Raw genomic sequence first — 16101 nt, 5'->3', positions numbered from 1 at the left:
GTGCATCACACAGAGGGTGTGCAGAGCCCTGCTGAGAGATGCTGACATTTCCCTGCTGCTGGACACCCTAACTGGTTTCATAAGCAGCAGCAGCAGCAGTGTTTGGTACTGCTGTCACAGTCATTTGCGCTGTTATTCAGGTCCCAGAAACTGCATCTTGCAACAAACACACCCACCACACTGCTGTGATGACATCTCCCAGTCCTGCCCATCTAACTCCTTCAGCTAAAGAGAATGATTTTGCAATAACAATGAATGCATTGCTCATGGCAGGCCCTTGCTACAACCCAGACATGAAGCTTGATAGCTCCCAGAGACCCATGGGCTGGTTTTAACTTGGTGGCTGAAGAGCTGATTTAATCTGAATTCAGTTGCCAAAATACTTGTTCTTTGAACTTGCTGTTCAGATGCTGAAATGGAGAGGGCTGTCAAAATACCCATCAGAGTTTTAACTTAGCAAACAGACGTCCCTGTAGTTGCAGATGTGGTTTGGATGTCATTCTGAGAGCAGCAAGAAATCAACGTAGACTTGCAGATTCCTCTTTAAATATGTTATCAGTAAAAATGTATACAGAGAGCCTTTCCCTTAGAAGACCTCGTGGCTCCCCAGGCATTGGTCAAGCTAACAGAACAAAACATGCCCACGAGATCAGAGCTGGTCTTCAGGGCTTAGGCATGGGAGTGGACACAGAAGGCAAGAATCAGGTCAGACCAAGGGTCTGCCAAACCCAGCAGCTGTTTCCAACAGCAGCAATCATTGGGTGCCTGAGGAAGTGAAGGAACAGAGCAAGCATGTGTAATCCTGCAACGTCCTCTGCTTCTCACTACATGTAGCTCAAGGCATCTACTGAGCTGGATATCATTTTCGTCTGTTAAATAACTTGCAGTGAATTTGCTCACTGAAGGGCTTGTTCAGGCTTTCCAGGAGACATTCAGCACGCATGACATCCCATGGCCTTGAGTCCAATGGGTCTGCTCTCTGCTTCATGATGAGCAACTTCTGTTTATCTTACATCAATGCCTTTTCCTTCTTGAACTGATAATAGTTAGAATGAATTCTAGAATGCCTTCAGTTAGCAGGGACTGTAATGATCATCAAGTTCCAACCCCACTGCCATGGGCAGCTGTTCATCTTCTCCATGCCACTGTTGGTTTTATTGATACAGATTATAGAGAAACCACCGTGCACCTGAACTACGGTAAATGCTATCTGCATGCTGTTGGCTGCTGATGAAGGAAGACTACAGAGCCTACTCTAGGCCAAGAAGTAAATTGCTTCAACTCATTTTGTTTTGGTTTTGGTAGAATATGTTGCCAAGTAGTCACCACAAGCCAGCTAAAACATGTGTCCAGAACCTAAGAAAAAATAGTTCTTATTTATCAAAAATACACATTGCAACTGCATATTCTCTTTCCTTATCTCTCTCAAGTCACTGTTTTCCATTTATAAAAAATAGCGCATAGTGTTTTACCAGGCCATGTTTACTATGGGTTTATACCTTGGAAAAACAACATGCTAAGGATTTGTTCAGTATAAATGTAGTCGCTTTTCCCCTCAGTAAGAAGGACAACTATAGTTTAAGTCATACCATATGTTGTCTTCATTGTTCTTGTGTTAGTCATGTGCAAGGCATATCCTATCTAGAGCTTCACACAATGAAGCATGACAGTTTGTTGGGTGGCTAGAATATTTATCACTGCTGGGATTCCAGGCTATTGCTGTTCTTTACGTACATGCTCTCTCCATATACATTTTTTATAGATTGGCTTTGTCAAGTGGTTAGAAATTCCTGTCTCATTTATTTTGGATGGAAGTAGTGAGGTCAGGAGCCAAGGGTCATATATGGTTTTTATCAGATGCTTGGGAGACTCTGGGTATTAAACAGAAATGTGCTGTTACTTACCATTAGTTTCAAGCAAAAAGTTCTACTAATTCCTTACTATTTTGAACTACATGGCTGTCTGCCAAAGCTCTGTAGAAAGCAGCCTCATAGTGGACCATTCCGTTGCTCCTCACATGCTGAATGCTTGAAACATGGATGACGTTCTTTTCCTAAATTTCTTGATAATTAGCTTTAACCCCAGCATAAATCTGGTTTGACTCAGCAGTTATCCCGTGGGCTGCTTAAGAGAACAGCTAACTAATAAGTCTTCTTTTTCTTTCAAACATAGAATCATAGCATCATAACACAACCTGGTCCAACCAGCAAGTGAATGGGATGGTCCCCATCTGGGGGTAACAAACGTTTGAAGGACTGGTCCAGTGTGGTGGCTTTGCCATGAAATCCAGCTCAGCACTCAGTCTCCAGAGCAAAGTTTTGCTGCAGTGGATTTGCTACCTGTTCATACTCTCCTTTGTTTATCGTTTCACTGAGGTTTTACTGTACCAGGCTATTCACAGTTGAAGAGACAGTAATTGCAATGGCAAAGACTGTCAGAAGGTCTTTAAAACATAAATACTGTTTGTCTTCTCCGGAAAAAACATGCCAGAATGGTGGCTTTATAGTCCCACTTTAATGCTTTTAACATCATCTTCCCCACCAAACCCACCACGTGGCATCTCCATCTGAGAAATAAAACACAAAAGATGCCCCCATCCAATCCTCTGACTTCAGTAGAACTGAGCACGGAAGAGGTCAGTGCTTGCTTACAATGAGGCAGCTCAGAGACTTTGCAATGCAGATTCAGGGAGCTTGCTTCTGACTTCCCAGGTGCTCAGAGCTCACCAGCAATGCCTGGTAACAGTGAGCTGGTGAGAACAAATTTTAGCTTTGTTTTGCTTCATATCTTTTTATCCTGCCCCTGTTTGCTTTGAGGTACTGGTGTTCAATCTAATATATTTAGAATTCCTGAGCAAATGTAATTGCCTCCAGACTCCCCATCTCCTGATCTCAGATAGGCACTATGTATTTTCTCATATCTCCATTCATTTACTTCTACATTTATGCAAGATCGGTATCAGCACGCCTGTAGAAATGCTGGCTTTCTAAATGCATTTATCTTTTTTTCTCTGATTTAAGGACTAAATCACCATTCTGGAAGAATGACTTGAAGTTTTGCAGCATCTCAATAACGAAATTTTTTACTTATAAAACTTTTTTTTTTTTTTTTTTTCCATTTTTTCTCTTTGCAGCAGGGGGATGTGGGAAATCTGGATCTAGCTCCCTCATCTGCCTGAGTAGATTTGAACTCAGATGATAAACAGTCATTCTAAAGTCATTAATTTCAGATTCTTGATTATCCCTGTTGCCATCAGCCCAGAGGAGCCAGGAACGGCCTGATTGTGGACAGACCAGACTTCTTTGTGTTATTAGAGAAGCAAAGATAGAAGAAAATAACCCATTTGCACAGCCCAACTTCTGTGGCTCCGCATAGCACTTCTCCCAGTTACACCAGCTATGACATTGTCTGATTGAGTTTTAAACAGCCTTAATGCCCCAGTAACTCCTTTTGGGTGCATCTGCCAAAGGAGAAGGTATCTTATTCACCTTTCTTGAACTGGATGCAGTGCAGGAACATCATTATGTCCATGCTTTTCCTTTTCTTTCTCTGAAGGAACTGCCTTCTCAGAAGCAGAATCTAGGACCAGCTTAGAAATCGAGTGTGTCTTGCACTCACAGCACACTGCACATTCAGAGATATGTTTTTGCAATCTATAGACATCATTCCAAGCCTTTGGGAGAACTGGTAGAATATAATATATTAAAAGAAAAATAATATCTGGTTTTCTGTCCTCTCTAAGCATTGGCTCAGCTCTCAGACTTGGAAAGGTCATATTTAAGCCTTCCTTTCGGCACTTGCCAGCTCATTCATAAATCTGCTGGTTCACGGAGCAGATTTACTGAATAGTTTCTTCTTTAAGTAAAAAGAAAAAGGAAGAGAAACAGACACATAAAGCTGCTCGAGGAGGGAAGACTACTCCATCCCCTTGCTTTGTTGATGGCTCAGTAGAGAGAAAGACAACCTAAAACCCTGACTCTTTTGCATGGGTTGGAGTCAGACAAGGCATCATTTTGCACACCAGGTCCATGTAGGATGCCAGCAGCTGTAATGTGGCTGCTTAGTCCTTTGGGTTGCCAAATCCACCCTTAGCCCTCAGGAGATGCCAGCACAGACCCTGCTGAGGCAGGTTTAGAAACCTTGGAGCTGGAAGGGACCCTAAAGGGTTATCTAGTTTCCTCGTTAGGGCACGTTGTCTTATCATAGAATTATGCTATAGTCATCACAACAGAAGCAGAAGACACAGCAGAAATCTCACAGCCCAGATTTGACAATAAAAAAGAAAAAAAAAAAAAAAAAAGGGTTTAAGGAAACAAAACTCTCTAAGCATACTCAGAGAAAAAGTAAATACTTCGCTGTTGTCCTTGCAGAGTCATTCCTTGCTTCCCAGTTTCCTATAACCATTCACTACAGAGTGGAAGGAAGACACCAGACCAGCTAGCAGCTGTAAAAATACTAATCCCATGAAATCTTTTTGCTACAAGCCTTCCTTGCTTGTGACAAATTATCCTGCACCCTTATTAAAAGCTTTTGCATCAAGTACGCTTCAATAAAACACAAAATATGCTTCAATCGCAGGAATATTCTCTGAGAAACAATTATATCTTCACTGAGCTCCTATGTGTTGTTGCACTGGAGTAGTTTATCAGTAAGATGTGTGCTTGTTTGCTGTTGTTTTAATTTATTGCTAGGTTTGCCCTGATTTAAATCTTGCACTGAACACATTGCACAGGCAGCTCAGGAGGGCAGCAGTAAATCTGTTTTCTAAAGCTGTCCCAAGCATTAAGCATTTGCTTCATCAAAGGTTGTGAGAGGTTTTGCACTGCATGTTTGCTCTGATGAGGAATGTTGTGGTGTGAGCTCCTGTGATCCTCAAGGAGAGATGCACAAATGCATCTATTTTTATTCTGCTGCTGTCTTGCTGAATGACCTTGTGCAAATCACATCCCTCTGCCTCATTTTCAATTATGTAAATGAGGGATAAAAGTTATTCGCCTTCTTACAGTGTTTTGAGTTGTACCAATGCAAAGCTAGATGCTGTGACTTCAACACCTCGTAATTAATGCTCTCTTCCTAGCAACCTGGCTCTCCAAACTCCCACCACTTTCTGGATGACATCTCATGTGCTGGAGCGTAAGGATGGACAGCCACATAACCAGGCAGTGCATAAATAATGCCGTAGGACATGAGGCCAAGGAATTGCATTTGTAATTTTCACTACTTTGTGCTTCAGAACACGTGAAGAGAAAAAGGAAAAATAATGGAATTAGGAGCTGAGCAGCACTGGTTGTGGATGGCTGGTCCCTGAGCACTCAGTGTCCCAAGCACAGCTTTTATTTTACTCCTGTGGGAACCTCAATGTCGTTAAGGACAACTATCATAGAATCATAGAATCACAGAATTTGAAAGGGGCTGCTGGAGATCATTGAGTCCAACCCCCTGCTAAAGCAAGTTCCCTACAGTAGGCTGAGCAGGAAGGCAACCAGGCAGATCTTGCATTTCTCCAGAGAAGGAGACTCATAGTAGAACCAGGAGTTGATCATCCCCTTGTACTCAATTCTGTAAGGCCATTCTTCAGTGCTGTGATCAGTTTTGAGTCCCTCACTCCAAGAAGGACATTGAGACCATAGAGTGTGTCCAGAGAAGGGCAATGGAGCTGTGAGAGGTCTGGAGAACCCATGTTACGGGGAGAGGTTGAGGGATCGGAGAGTCTCTACAACTGCCTGAAAGGAGGCTGTAGTCTCTTCTCCCAAGCAAAAGCAATAGGATGAGAGGTAATAGCCCTAACTTGTGTCATGGGTGGTTCGGTTTGGATATTAGGAAAAATTTATTCTCCAAAGAGTGGCAAAGCACTGGCATAAGCTGCCCTGGTAGAGTCACTGTCCTTGGAGATATTCAAGAACTGTAAAGATGTGACACTTGGAGATATGGTCAGTGGGCATGGTGGGGATGAGTTGGCCTTGGTCTGGGGGATCTTGAGGACCTTTTCCAACCTTCATGTTTCTATTATTACCCTTGAACAATGTTAACAACCACATCCACAAACAAAGTAAAGATGTGTTGCAAAAAAGAGAGAGGCAGAGGAGGAAATTTCACTTCCATGGGCACTGTATTCCAGGATTTACCTCCCTGGTCTGTCAGTAGGGATTTGATCCCTCCAGATCCTATTTCACAAGGAATAGCTCATTTTCACTACAGCAAGGATATGGATCAGGTTCCTGGCAAATTCACCACTACAGGGGTCATTTTCTTTCCTTTTCTCTCATCCTCAGTAAATGGTTCTGCATGTGTCAGAGTAGCTTAGGATCTTAGGGATGAATATTGGCTGGGGCAAGAGGAAGCTGTTCCCAAGAGAGGCAAAGGAGACTTCTGATGCTGCAAGTTGGAGTTCTCCTTGATTGAACAGATACCTTAATTGTTTGTATCTACTACTTCTAAAAGCAATCCCCAAAGTGGCTCATCAGTGTAGAAATGCATGACAAGGAGCTCACAGTCCAAGCTCTCTGTCTAACATCAGTAAAGTGTGAGTCTTCAGCATCACCTGGAAAAAGCAAGGTGGTCCCATGAAGACCCGTCCCATGCAGACATGCACAGAGGATCCCTGCCCATCATCACTCAGTTGTCAGGTTGGGCTCTTTACTAAAGGGAGATAAATAGGACAACTTGCTGCTTTTTTGGATAGGGACACTTGGGGAAAAGAATGCTTTTCCCTACATGACACTAAATTATACAACTGCCAGAGACAAGCAAGTAAAATGATTCTGTTTTCCCCAAAGCTCTTCTCCTCTAATTACATCTGGAATGTTTTGCATGCTATTGAAAATGTCACTTCCAACTGCAGACCATTAAGGGGCTGACGCAGCACAGCCATAGGTTTCATTAGGGCAGGACTGCTGCTGGGGATTTTTATGGCAGCAAAGCAGGCCTGGAGTGGAGCTCCTTTTGTTAACAAACATTGAGCATTTCTTATGGTAGATTGTCTGCAGTGTCACAGTGATGGCCATATTAAAGACCAAAACCTGCAGAATCAAGTGGGAGTTGCTCAGATACACGTTATTTCTTCCTCTCTTCTCAGTAATGGAGTGGCCTGGTCTGTTCTGAAGTCTCTGCAGAAAAACTCATGTTTTCTGAGGCATTTTTGCTACTGACTTGTGTCTGTGCCCTGGTAATCCTGGTACTGTTGGTCAGGGTGCCCAAAGGGATGCAAACAGATCTGTACTAGCAAGTGATGGAACTTGAGTGATGGACTGACTGTGGCCTTTTACATCAGGGCAGAATCCATCATGCAATGCTATCTTGGCACCCAGGGAAAGGACTGATAAGATCACTGTAAAGATTCTCCAAATTCTTCATGCTTCACAAACAGTGGCCAAGGATCGTCCTTGGCAATGCCTGTACTCCTTGCTGGCTTCTCGTCCCTGTTTCTTGGTTGATGCCTATCTATTAACCATCCAGCCTGAGGAACTGAAGCCTTGGGGACTACATCCACATGGGATGTATTTCCCTTTCCTGTTGCTTTTCAGGTTAGGATTAGGGTCTCTGAGCTCATTGCCCTACAGATTCTACCCAGGGACAGAAATCTTGAAGAAGGAATTTCATGATCTGAAAATGGATCCTGCAAATGCGTTCTTCTCCTTTCCACTGTTGTGCTCATTGGCACACAGAGCTAGGTCCACAAATTCTCACATTCAGACTCTGTGCGTAACTAGATTTTAATTTGCTTCTAGTTAAAAAATACATTAACTATATTTTTCCCAGTCTGAGAGAAGAAAGAAATAGAACTTTGTCTGGTAAGGGAGAATAATTTCTTCAGCTTCACATAAATCCTTTAATGTCCATATCAGGTTTTAGATAGTTTTGTGCTGTGGCACTGAAGGTCATGATGATAAAAGCTGATAAATTCCTCTTTTGCAGGGAACACCAGCTAAGCTGCACTTTATTCTTGTTTTGCCCCCAGTACATGCTGGAAAGTCAGCACTACTTCATTTCTCCGCATGATAAAAGTGCAGATTTTTGCTGTCCTGCTGAGCAGGAGTGGAGAAGCAGAAGGACAGAGTGCAGGTCTCGTTCTGCCCTTTTCTGATTCTGCTGCTTAGTGCTGATCCTGTCCCAGTCAAGTGGTTCACTAATCATCGATGCATTCCATCATAGTCCTCGACCACTGATGTCTCTCACTGGAGAATGCTGGGATGTTTTCCTTCTTTCATCCTGAACCATTTTAACGAAGATTTTGATGGAAGCAAAGCAGCTTCCCGAATGCAATGCAGAGATGTTCACTGCACTTAAATGGAAATGCCAAAAAAGAATAGGGGAAGAGAAGCCTGACAAAAAAGATTAACAGCTGACACTGCCAGTGTGCTTAGAATGAAATCCCAGACAGCCCCACAGAGTACCTTAGAGCACAGTGGGCGACTTGATAAGATCTGCCCAGCAGGCACTAAGCTGATGAGGAGCTGCAAAGGTGTCATGTATCAGCCTTCCCCCAAAACCTCCACATCTTTGCTCTTCACGAGAAGAGACTCAGAGGAATCATAGAAGCACAGATTCATTAATGTTGGAAAAGAGTTCCAAGATCCCCACATCCAACCCCAGCCCTCCCCACCATGCCCACTGACCATGTCCCCCAGTGCCACATCTTCATGGCTCTGCAACACCTCCAGAGACAGGGACTCCACCATCTCCCTGGGCAGCCCTGTCCCAGTGTCTAACCAGTCTTTGGGAGAAAAATATGTTCCTAATATCCAATCTAAAAATGTCACCACTGTATGTAAGTATCTAGGGGAATAAAGAGGATGGAGCCAGAGATAGAACAAGAGGTCATGGACACAAAATGAGGTACAGAATTTGGATTAGATGGTCTCCAACTGTGCCCTCCGACATCAATGATTCTGTCATTCTGTGCTACCTAAATTGGAGCTTAAGGGAAAATAGTGTCTTTGGTTGATATTTGTGCCTGTACATTTGGTGATTTCCTACCATGGGGAAGGCTCAGAAAGCCAGTGTACAGGACATGGATACCTTCAAGGCTGATAGGAAAAAGTCAATGGTGATGCTGTGGCATGTCACAGGGCAGAGTGATTTGTTGACGTTGCTCAGAAATGTGCCATCATTACCCTTTAGGGTTAATTAAGATTAGTATTTGAAACTAACGAGGCAGTCAAATGGTTGTGAGTGCTTGGAAGGACAAGAGCTATTTTATATTTCTGGGATGTAGCTATTAACTCAGCAGAGATGCTTCATCATGAACATAACCTTTTGTCTGAGTAATAACAGAACTTGTAAGCAGAATTGTCATAACTTTCCACGTCCCCAAAGTCAACAAAAGATTCTGCTAATTCAAGAAAGCAAATGTTCCAAAATGCCCCATTCTTGATTTCCAAGTTACTTTTCAACTGGAAAAAAATAAAGGGAGAATAGAAAACTAAGAGAGGGAGCTACAACTCATCAAAAGGCCACAAGGTGAAAAATAAATGATTGATTGTGTGTAGTTATAGCATTAGTCTATTCATAGTGTGTATGTGCTTGTTGCCTGGCAAGAACAGCATGGGTAGTTTCCTTAAACATGCTGGCTGATAGGGCCAAAAAAACAAATGATAATTTACCTCTTTCAAATCAAAATGTGAAAGGATGAGAGAGAAAGACATTACACCTTGAGCTTGTGCCCAACTAGCACTCATATTTTTCTTTTGGCTTTAATGTTCCACATTTCCCTTAGAGTGGAAGAAGAATCAGCAGCGGTTTCTGAACAGCAGCTGTTCTATATTTTGGCCCAAACCCACTGAACTGAAGGACATTTCAAGCTTCTAGCTTTGGTAAACAGTCCTTCAAGACCCCTGAAATTGCTGGGAGTTTTGTAAGGCTTTGTTGTTCCTATACTGTAGGAGTGCTTCATTTTGTGATGATTATTCCTCACCCAGAGATTAGTCTCATGCAAAATACTGGGCAAGGACAACAGATGGCCCCACGTCCAGACAGCTTGACACCTTGCTTACACAAGACCATATTCCAGTATCCTTACATCTGATCACAAGCCAGCAAGCCCCTCAAAAGCTGTGTAATGAATCAGATTATAGTCTTGAGATGGTCAGTGTTGTTTTTGGTATCAAAGCAACATCACATACGCTGAGAACATTACAGCGAGGGATTTCTCACCTCCTTACCCAAGCAATGTGAAAATATCTTATTTTTTAATTACACTGTTGTTTTATGGAAAAGGAATCGCTCCAGGTTGGCACTTGGAATATATTGATGTGATGGACTCTGCCACAGACAAGACTTTTCGCTTCCAGTGCGATCGCTGGCTGGCTAAAGGTGAAGATGATGGGCAGCTCATAAGGGAACTGGCTTGTGCCAATAATGACATCCTGGAATTGAAGGAACGAACTGGTAAGTGTAGAGTTAATTTGGGGCATTGCCAATGGTGCAAAGAGGCCATAGGGCCACAAATTTTAGAACCTGCTCCATTGAGGATTCCCATGCAATGGCAACTTGTGTTTACAGGCTCCATAGATAGAATGAGTTAAGTTACTGTTTAGTTCAAAAATGTAGTGTTATTTTAAGGGAGAAATAAATTAGGATTTATGGGGAAGAAAAGCATCTCATTCTGGGTTGAAACTGAAGAGGGTCCCATCTGCTGTGGTTCAATCCAACAATAAGCTATAAGGATACGTGGTTATGGGCTCATTAGAAATAATGGGCTTGAGACTTTGAGGTGGAAAATAAGTTCAAAGCACTGCAAGCAGCATTGCTCCAACTTGCTCCCAGACTTGTTCTGGGCTACAAGCTCACACATCTCAGCTGGTGATGATAGCTGAGCTTAACAACCCAGAAACCTGGGCAAGTGTCTCCATTGGGTAATCCTCCCAGCTCCACTTAATCACACTGGTATGTATGTTATTCAATCACACTGGTAATATGCTCTCAAAAATCTCATATAAATGTATCTCGAAAATTCCTGCAAACCAGCACTCTTCTTCAGGACAGTCCTCGGGAGTTAAGAATCACATTTTTTCAATGTGATCACACTCTGTCCCTGCAAAATTGCCACCCAATGATTGCCATCTTGGGTGCTGACATGCCACCGTAAAATCTGAGCACATCCTGATGGGTGTCTGGACACCTCCACCATCCCTGTGAGGCTGCTCCTTATTGTTAGCTATTGTGGCAAAACACTGAAGGACTTGAGCTGTCCTGCAAAACAAGCAGCTGGGCAAAGCTGGGTCAAGAGCAGCTCCATCCACTCTTACTTGCTGATACAGAAGAACACATTTTCTGTGTACTCTGTCCCTTCGTGATATCTTGGGCACAAAGATGTCAGAAGTCCCACAGATCCCAGTGTGTTTCCACCCCTGTTTTGCAAACGCTTTCTTGTGTGCTGCAGTAAATAACGGGAAGAAGGATTTTAACCAGGGTGACAGCCACATGAGGAAATTTCTTTGTCCACCTGCTCTTCCTTTGGTGCTTTAACATGTCTGTTAATTATACTCCAAAGCCTATGAAATTGTCACAGTAACAAGCGACAGAGACGATGCAGAAACAAAGGAGAACATCTGGATCATCTTGGAAGGAAAGCTGGGCCGCTCGAAAGAGTTCCTTATGGAAAACTCCTCCAAGAAAAGGAGATTTGAAAGGTAGTGGGACAGGGTGAGGGGATGGAGGAAAATCCCCACCAGCTGTGTGACTTCCACAGATACCATTTCTTCTCCAGTGTGATCTGCAGTTACACTGGTGCCATGCTCTTTCTTACCCCCATTCCAGAAACCAAAAGGAAGGTTGCAAAAGGACTTCCTGATGAGATGACAAAGAACAGGCTTAAAAATATGTGAAAAAAAAAGCATCTGGTAAAAGGAAACGTGGATGATGCCTATGTGCGTGTGTGTGTATGTGTGTCCTTTTGTACCAATACACACCAATGGGGTTCTGGTGAGCCTTGGGGAGGCCATGTATTTCTGAGCTGAAGGAAGCTGGAGCTGTTTTAGTTCTCTTTGCAGCATCTCACTGGCAGTGGAATCAGACATCTCCCATGTGGTCAAGATGCTCCAGTTGTGGGATGGGCTTTAAGGACATGATATGCTATTGGGAGATGGAAACACATTCCAAGCCACAGACTCTGATGATGCTAAGTTAATTTTCAGAAAGGAAATGTTTTGTTTTGTTTTGTTTTGTTTTCCCCATGGCTCTATAAAAGGTGAAATTGGAATTGATCTGGACTCCAGCATGAATGATTGAGGTTTTATTTGAAACATAACAGAAGCAGGGGAGTTTCCTCCTGACACTCAGCTGATGGTTACTACTGTGGATGTGAAGACTCCATCTCCTGAAACATTAGTCACAGTCCCTCCTTGGTGGCAGGTTGGGACAGGGGCCAAAGACAAGGAAGCAAATTAACAGATATGTAGGGAACATGACAGGGAGCCAGACAAGCATTTGACAGAGACCTATTGTTCCTCTGAACTATTTTCAGCTGGGTTTCTAAAGCAGGAAGGGTGGCTAAACTAGCAGATTTAAAACAGCTATGGTGGGTAGATGTGTAACAGATACCATATCTGTCAGGAATGAATGAATAAATGCTGGAGGGGAAATTAGTCATTCTTTAGCTTTATCTATAACGAGGCAAATTGATTTTGTGTGTGGAACAGCTTGAGTTTATCCTGGAAAGTCCTAGTGGCAGTAATTTAAAGTGTCACCCCTAATCAGAGAAAACGCTGAATTTAAATATGGAAATTATACTTTGTGTTGAGTGATTGTAGGGTGAATCAAATGACTTTAAATGAAGGCTTATCTTCTGCCTTCCTTAGCCATGTGCAAATTACTTAATGTCCATATGAGACAAGTCACTGCCAGCATTCGAGAGATTAACTGACTCCGCTCCCTGTTTCCTATAGAGGATCAACAGATACGTTCCAGTTTTCTTCTAAGAACCTTGGTGATATTGCAGCCATCTGTGTTGGTCACTGTCCAAAGGATGGAAAGAAGTCATCTGCAAAAGCTGATGTCTACTGGCATGTCAAGGAGATTATCATAACGGAGATGGAGCTTTGCAACAAGTGAGTGTCCTCTTGTCTGCAGGGAACCCTCCAGGGGGGAATCTGAGCAGCTCTGCATGCATCCTCCTGAAGCATTTACAACTTCAGCCATCATGGAAAGACTTGCCAGATCTTAATCCTTTACTGAATGTAAGGGAAGGCAGTTTGGTGTGTAGATTCACGCATTCCCCCCTGTCTTTATGTGCTCTTTCTGAATTCTCAGCAAGGGCATTTGCACATGCAGATGCGTTCATGAACAATTTGGCTGGAGTGTATCTTGCAGCTAGGACAAATCAACATCTCACCTTGTGGAAAGTACTGATACTGACATAAATTTAAGGGGTGTGAAGGATGCTCTGCACAGACTGCTTTTCAGGTAAGTCTTGTAAACTCCTAGGAAAAAGGATGAGAGTAAGACAAAATCTGTACCTCTGACTCAGTTTGGATGATCCTTCTAGGACTGTCTGAAAGCCCATTGGGAAGGCTGCAGCCATCTTCCAAACCACAAACACTTGGCTGCTCTGGTGTGAACAGGACTGGAATGACCCATACTGGAAGAACAAACATCTCTCAGCCCTGTGTTTGGAAGGGGTGATGTTCTTGGCTTATGGTGCTGATAGCACAGGGAATACGCAGGAACTGGAGACAACTGGCCATTTGCAAAACAAGCTCCCCTCCCACAATGCTGAAGGATTTTTCTGCTCCATGATATTTTAATTTCTGCTAAGGAATTTCATTATACGGGTTTTGTTCCCGCTGAGACAATTGAGTGTTTAAGAAGAAATCCTTGAAGTGACTTTTTGAGATGCTAAGAGTCTCTCCTAGCAAATTAATCAGGCAGCAGAAGAGCCATAATAATATCTGCTGAATGAAAACTAATTCAGCTATAACCTGAAACGTATTCTTTCTTCCTGGTGGGGAAAACACCCAGTCAAAGCAAAGACTAAATTAAGTGTTGTGGGAATGGCGTAGCATTGTTTTGAACGATTCTGTTTTTCATTTTTTGTTGTTTGTTTGTTTTCTCCCCCATTCTAAGTAGGTCTCAATATGAGAAATAGACATATTTCAAAGATTTTTCCTACAGTCTCGGGGTTAGAAAAGTCATCCTCTTTCTCCCTGCCCTTCTTGAGAACCCATATGTTCCTTCATAACTTCAGACCATGAGATATTACGCAGCCTAGGAAATAAAATTTCATCACCAGGAAGCCTCTCCATGTGCTCTCATGCAGCTTTTCTTTCCCTGAGCCTAAAATTTTGCTTCCACTGGAATTTCTCATTTACAAAACCTCTTCCCAGGGAATTGAGAGCTTTTATTTGGCTGAAGAGAACATCAGAAGTGTTAGAAGTGCTTAAAAGCACTGTACAGCAGTAACCGTCCCATTTTATGAGTGTGCATTGCAATCCAGCTATGTTCTCACCAGGAGGACCTGCTGCATTTTAGCAGAGGAGGAGGAGGGAAAATCTCATTTGGAAATGACCTGCACCATTGGAAATGAAATACATCATTAAAAGCACCTCTGGCTGGGTACCAGGTGCACAGTGATTTATAGATGCTCTCTGCACGTCACCTCCCCACCACAAGATGAAGTTTTTTGGCACCTGGGACCTGTCATTTCTGTGCTCAGTAGTCTTCTGCAGGCTCAGAATGGGCTGAGCAGTGCAGATGAGGAAAGGGGGGATATCTAAATCTCCTCCTCCCATCTTTCCCAGTGCATGTTTTCCTAATTCTTAAGGCGATCACTAGTCTGGGAGTGAGAGTGGTTGCTGAGCTCCTTCCATGTGCTTCCATGAGCTCCTTCCATGCTGCAGCGATGAAACCTGCTCTGGGACCAGAGCTGCATTAGATACCATTGCAGTAGGTGCCATTCCACAGGTAGGAAAGGTGGCAGGAGCTCCATGCCAGGCTTTGCAATGCGGGGTGTCTGTGTCTTGGGAAATATGGGATTTTCAGCAGTTGCTGTGCTAGCATATAGTGGGAAAACTGTACTGAAGCAGTGCTGATATTGAGCTGAATCACAGAATGGCCTGGTTGGAAGGGACTTCAAGGATCGTGACGCTCCAACCCCCGCCACACGCAGAGCCACCAACCTCCACATTTAATACGGACCAGGCTGCCCAGGGCCCCATCCAACCTGGCCTTGAACACCTCCAGGTTCGGGGCATCCACAGCCTCTCTTGGCAGCCTGAGTTCTTTAGTAGCATGCCCCATCCGCTGCACAAGAAGGATGTGACCCATGTCACTAACACACCATTGGCTTTCCTCTGCAGGTATTTTTTCAAGTGCAATGGGAAAATCCCTCTGCGGTACAAGCGACGGGACTACAAAGTCTTTGAGTGTGCCAAGATCATTGAGAGCTTTGCCAGCAAAGCCCGCAGCTTGGTGCCAGTCAAATACGAGACCATCGTGGTCACTGGCTTTGAAAAGGGTGCGGGGACGGATGCCAACGTGTTCATCACCATCTTTGGGTTGAATGGGGATTCAGGGAAGCGAGCCCTGAAGCAGAAATTCAGGAACCTCTTTGAACGGGGCAAAACCAACAGATTCTACCTGGAAACACTGGACATGGGGGAGCTGAAAAAGGTCCGGATTGAGCATGACAACAGTGGGCTGGCCCCCGGCTGGCTGGTGGAGAGGGTGGAGATCACCAACTCAGCCACCGGTGTGACCACCATATTTCCCTGTGGGAAGTGGCTGGATGAGAATCGGGGTGATGGGTTAATCTGGAGGGAGCTGTTTCCCAGGTATTGAGGAGAGTTTTGCTCCCTTTGGCACAAGTGTATCTTTTTTTTTTTTCTTTCTTCCTTTTTATTTTTTCTTGTTTTTTTTTCTTCTCAGTGTACGGTTTTATATTGTGTTTTCCTTTTCAAAATGCTGCCTTTTTTATTGATAAGTTTTCAGTGACAAGATGTGCTTCCTGGGTTTAATATTTTGTAAAAGTCATTCTGTTTTGTCTTTTTTTTTTTTTTTAAGTTATATATAAAATTGTGAGTGAAACAAATGCATTTCTGTTGTATTTGCTATTGGAAATCACAACCAGCTGATCCATACACTACTCCATTAGCAGCTGAGATCCCA

General features: G+C 43.4%; 1 protein-coding gene across 1 annotated transcript in view; it reads left to right on the top strand.

Moving 5' to 3' along the window:
- LOXHD1 (lipoxygenase homology PLAT domains 1) overlaps positions 1–15937 on the top strand; it is a 60660-nt gene extending 44723 nt beyond the window's left edge. Inside the window, exons 15-18 of the mRNA XM_052670005.1 lie at positions 10216–10386; positions 11492–11630; positions 12885–13046; positions 15294–15937. Coding sequence (XP_052525965.1) covers positions 10216–10386; positions 11492–11630; positions 12885–13046; positions 15294–15774 — 953 coding nt within the window. The 3' untranslated portion in view covers positions 15775–15937. The remainder of the gene's footprint in view (positions 1–10215; positions 10387–11491; positions 11631–12884; positions 13047–15293) is intronic.
- The last annotated feature ends 164 nt before the right edge of the window (positions 15938–16101 follow it).

Source organism: Tympanuchus pallidicinctus, unplaced genomic scaffold (genome assembly GCF_026119805.1).
Source record: "Tympanuchus pallidicinctus isolate F22 unplaced genomic scaffold, pur_lepc_1.0 scaffold9, whole genome shotgun sequence".
NCBI classification, from domain to species: domain Eukaryota; kingdom Metazoa; phylum Chordata; class Aves; order Galliformes; family Phasianidae; genus Tympanuchus; species Tympanuchus pallidicinctus.
This window is presented reverse-complemented; position numbering and strand designations above follow the sequence as displayed.